Here is a 5169-nt window from a genome sequence, read left to right as displayed (position 1 = left end):
CTGTTCTCTGTCCCTGATCACCTTTTACTTCCTTCAGGTAATCATCCACATGTTCCTAAACTCTGAGGACCTGTTCATATAAGCAAAGCAATTCTGATTTATAAACTCTTAGTGCTTGTCCATTTTTCCTCAAGAATCTTCGGTTATTAAAGCATCTTTAAAATGGAGCAGGATATATATTGGTTGTCATGGTTGTATCAGTTCTTTTCACTGACTGTCAAAATCGTGGAAGCAAGTGGATTGCTCGAGTGTTGTTAATTATTTCCCTTTTTATTTTAAATAGGAGTATGCTGTGAACTGTCATGTTATCACCTGGGAGAGGATTATCAGCCACTTTGATATCTTTGCATTTGGGCATTTCTGGGGTTGGGCCATGAAGGCCTTGTTGATCCGTAGTTATGGCCTCTGCTGGACAATCAGTATTACCTGGGAGCTAACTGAGGTAAGAAGTGATGGGAGGCTCAGGGCAAGGACTCTAAACTATTCAGTTTGTGTACCTTTTATGTAGGAAGAAGACAGTCTGTCAGTCAGCAGTCAGTTAATCCATCCTCCAGCCCCTGCTGTACAAAATAGATTTTAAACCATCCCATAAGAATATTTTATACCTCTTCTTTTTTTAAAAAAAAAAATCTCCTTGTTAGCTTAATGAAGTGAGCTTTTATCGCATAAGTCTTAAAGACAAACAAATGAAATCAATCTAAAGGATGAAGTTAAAAATCCCAAGTCAGACACATAATAATGAGATCAGCTTAAAAGTAAATAGGTGTACTCACTAACTAGTCTCTAGTTTGGGAGAAACAGAAGTGTGGTGTTTAAGAATTACAAAGGCATCCAGAATATTTTGTAGCTGAAAAACAGACTTCCAGTATAGCTCCATCATCTCTGTGATCAAAGTTCGTCTCATTTAATCAACGAAAGAGAAATGTTCTTGAAAAACTATTGTCCAAATGAAATTTTGGGAACTAATTCATTTATTGTTCAATTATTATATTAGTCTTCTTAATCATTCCCAGAGAACAAAATTTGGCCACGTGCACAGTATATTACTTGATGCCAGTCATTGTCCTGACCCTAACTTAGAGGCGTGTGTCGGTAGAGATACCTTCTGTTCACGCGCCCAGCACTTTACCTGTACCTGTATTGTCGTTAAGTCCCCACAGTAAACTAGAAAAGGCAGTGGATGTTCCCATTGTACAGATGTGGAAACCAGTGCTCAGAGCCTTGGTTCATTAGGTGAGCCAGGATTGGGTTCTGGATGTGCTTGACTGCAGATGTGAAGCCTGTGTTCTTGCCCTTATGCTGCATTCTATGTCTGTGATTCCAGGCGTCTCCATAACCTTCACATTTTTCACCTCCGTTGCTTCCTCTTCACTCACACTACAGACTGGACATCTCGCTGTACCTTCCTTTTCCTGCTCCTCAGCGTCCTGTAGTCACCAAGCTCTGTAGACTCTTTTCTGAACACCTCTACAATCCCTCTAGGCCCTTCCAACCCCCTGCTCCGTCCTACCTGTGTCTGATCCACTCTCATCTCTCGTATGAATTACTTGTCTCCTCCATTCACTGTTCATTGCCAAAGTGATCCTTTTCAGACCTCAACTTGATCATGTCTCTCTCTTAAAAACTCTTTAATGTTTTCCCTTGGTCTTCAGATAAAATCCAAACTTCCAAGTCAGCCTACAAGGCGCTATGCTACCTGTCCCTGCCCACCCAAGACCCTCTCTACCTGCTCTCTATGCTCTGGCCAGCTTGGCTTTCTTCATTCTTTCAGAAGACTTTGTGTTCTTTCCCACCACAGAACGCTCATACAAGCTCTTTCCTCTCTACCTGTCCTTTCCCGTACTAACCTGCGTATCTGTCAAGGTGCAGCTTACTGTTGCCCTGAGATGATCTTTAAACCTTAAACAAAAAGTATCGCCTGGCGTCTTCTTAAAACCAAACAGTAGTTTAGCTTAATTAGTAAAGAATGTCTGCCTTGAGCATTGTGCTTTTTTAAGAACTGTCTATATGGGATCAAATTGACAAAAGCAACTCAAAAGTTTATGTAGGTAAGGAACTTAGGGGGCAGTGAGTTTATGTTAACGGAGGAGGAACAGTTTGGCAAAGGAGGGTGAGAATGGTTGCATGACTTGAAGAATGTAATCAGTGTCACTAAATTGTACATGTAGAAACTGTTGAACTGGTATATGTTCTGCTGTGTGTATTAACAACAACAAAGAATAAAATAAATAAGAAATAAAACAAAAAGGGACAGCTTAAATCGCATTTCCTCAGAAAGCTTTCCCCAATCCCTAGACTAGCTTTGGTCCATGTTTATACACCTGAGAATACAGCACCTCACCCTTCTCCTTTGAAATGCTCACCACATTTTAGATCCTGGGTCAGTGTCTCTTCTTTATACCTCATGAGGGCCGGGTCCACGCCTGTATATTCCTAGATCATGGTACTCTGCCTTATGCAGAGTAGATGCTCCACCGAGCCCTAGTGAGTGTGTGATGTGGTCCCCTCCCAGACTCTGATTTCTCAGGGGCTCATCTTGACCCAAGAGTATATCCAGGCATCTATCTAGGACAGGGCCTCAGGCCGAAGCATGTCCTCTACATCCCACTCCCTTGCATAGTTTTGTTTCATGAAATACGTGTCATGGACTTCAGCTGAAGTTTCTCCCCTTGCCATGGGGCAAGAGGTGATGCTCCACCTAGTGGCTTGGAACCAGGGAATGCACTTCAGGGGGAGTGCCAGGCCCACCTGGGTAAGAACACAGCCCCAAGCTATCACATGCAGTAGATGTTCTCTGTCTTAAAGGCAGCAGGCACACTTAATAAGGATATTATCTGTATATTGTTTTATAGTTTATAAAGTGCTTTGAGGAGTATAGTTTTATCTTTGTAATATTTATGTTACTTCAGAGGTTTGTAATTATGAGGGTTGCTTCATTCCAGAGAACTTCTAGGCATCATCTTTGTGATTTCAGACCTTCTGAAAGTGGGCCTTCACACAGCAGGACTTGCTGCTCTGGACATGGCCAATAGTCCCTTTGTTTTGGACAAAAGGATTTTTATAAGATTTCTGTTCTACCCTTGATTATACTGTTTCTCCTGTCGAGAATGTCCTCATCTTCATCGCTCCCTCTTGAAACCAGTTATGTTGTTGTTGTGTGCCGTTGAATGGATTCTGACTCATAGCAGTCCGATATGACAGAGTAGAAGTGCATCCTTTAGGATTTCCTGGGCTATAATCTTTACAGGAGAGATCGCCAGGTCTTTTCTCTTGTGGAGCAGCTGGGTAAGTTCGAACCACCAACCTTCCCGGTTAGCAGCCAAGTGCTTAACCATGGCACCACCAGGGCATCTTGAGAACAGTCATACCTGTCCATAATGATCCCACTGCAATGTGTCTTCCTTCCAGAAACTTTCCCATTTGCCTCCTTTATCCCCACCTTACTTGATTTATGTCACCACTGTAACACTTGCCACAGTCTACCTTCATTTGTGGTTATGGTTATCTGGATAAACATCAGACTGCCATTTGATATCAAGAATCTTAATTTCATTTTGTCTCACCACCTCACATATCCTGGGTGCTTAATAAAAGATCATCACTAGTGTGAACTGGTTATTTGTGAGATTTTCTATTAAGATGTCTCTTTCCTACATCATGTCGTAAAGGTCTAACCTTTCTGCTTTTATGATTTACCCACTGTTTTACCTAAGTATCTACGGAATATTTCTGAAAATGCACAACTTGAATTCTTAAGCTGCAAATTTAGAGGATTATGTCAGTGCTTTGCTGTTGGGTATGAGAAACTTTTCTCCTTATCTCCTCCTAGATCCTTGTCATGTTCTCATTATCCAAGGTAATTAATTCATAGTATATCTCAAGAGGGGCCATCACTTATTAAAAGCCCCATAGGAAAAAAAATAAGAGTTGCTTGGATTAATATTAGTTGCAGTCCATCTGCAATATAAAAAAGAAGAACCAGATTCAGACCTTGTTTCTGTTAATGCATTAGGAAAGAATGAAATGTCGACAGCTTCTTCTAAAATAAACTGAAACCAAACCAAACCCATTGCCGTCCAGTCAATACTGACTCATAGCAACTCTGTAGACCCTATAATAGTGTGTTATAAAGGAAGAAATTATCCTTCTGCATGGTACCCGCCAATGTTTTTTACAACTATCATCTTTTTCTGTGTCCTCAGCTTTTCTTCATGCATCTTCTGCCAAATTTTGCTGAGTGCTGGTGGGATCAAGTCATTCTGGACATCCTGTTGTGTAATGGTGGTGGCATCTGGTTGGGCATGGTTGTTTGCCGGTTCTTAGAAATGAGGACTTACCACTGGGCAAGCTTCAAGTGAGTCATCTCCTTTTTGGATATTCGTCGCTATTTTTCATAATGTATGTTTATGTGCTTTGGAAGAATATGTCTTTACGTATTCTGATATCTTTGATGAAAAGGAATAAATTACACGTTAGTAGTTGAAACTCATAAATGATTATAAACTAAATCAGACACTATCCAGAAAGTACTACATCATTTACAATTGTTTTCTCTCTCTCACCCCATATATTCAGATGGTCCTAACACCCTCTTGATTCCAAAATATTTCTCAAATCCATCCCCTCCGTTGTATCCCTCCTCCCTCAGCCTGTATCACTGAGTTAATCAGTCCCCTGGTTAGATTGCTCCCGGCTTAACCCCTCTGGTGCTTCACACACCATTGCTGGAGTGATCTTTTCAAGAATGTCACATTCATCTCGTCATTCACCTGGGATAGTTTCTCATAGTTTTTAGGATAAAGTGGGCCCAGCAGCTGAAGTCCCTTTTTCCATGCCCTCCCAGGCACATGAGGTTCTGAGTCCGTGCACACACTCCTCTCTTTACCTGGGATTGACTGGTGTCCCCAAGGCCAGGCTGACTCATCTCTCCTTTCTTGACTCAGTCTCTTGTCACCCCTTCAGGAAGCCCTCTCTGACTTGCTAGATTAATTGCATGTCCTTCGTCTGTGCTTCCATAGAGGACAGTGCTTACCTCTGTTACTGCTTTATTCTGCCTTGTTAGACTTGATTTTCAACTGAACTATGGCAGGAACCATGCCATCAATGGGAACAAGGAGGAAAAGAACCATAGGAGTGATAACAAAAGTCATTGTTGTTTTCATTGTGTTT

At 41.5% G+C, this 5169-nt stretch overlaps 1 protein-coding gene across 1 annotated transcript in view; it reads left to right on the top strand.

Annotated features, from left to right (window-relative positions):
• The window catches only part of PTDSS1 (phosphatidylserine synthase 1), an 84037-nt gene that overhangs the window by 45609 nt on the left and 33259 nt on the right, over nt 1–5169 (top strand). Inside the window, exons 5-6 of the mRNA XM_023725917.1 lie at nt 284–442; nt 4203–4354. Of these exons, the coding sequence (XP_023581685.1) occupies nt 284–442; nt 4203–4354 (311 nt within the window). The remainder of the gene's footprint in view (nt 1–283; nt 443–4202; nt 4355–5169) is intronic.

Source organism: Trichechus manatus, unplaced genomic scaffold (genome assembly GCF_000243295.1).
Source record: "Trichechus manatus latirostris isolate Lorelei unplaced genomic scaffold, TriManLat1.0 scaffold00009, whole genome shotgun sequence".
Lineage (NCBI taxonomy): Eukaryota > Metazoa > Chordata > Mammalia > Sirenia > Trichechidae > Trichechus > Trichechus manatus.
The sequence above is the reverse complement of the archived record's forward strand: the minus strand, read 5'-3'. Positions and strand labels throughout refer to the sequence as shown.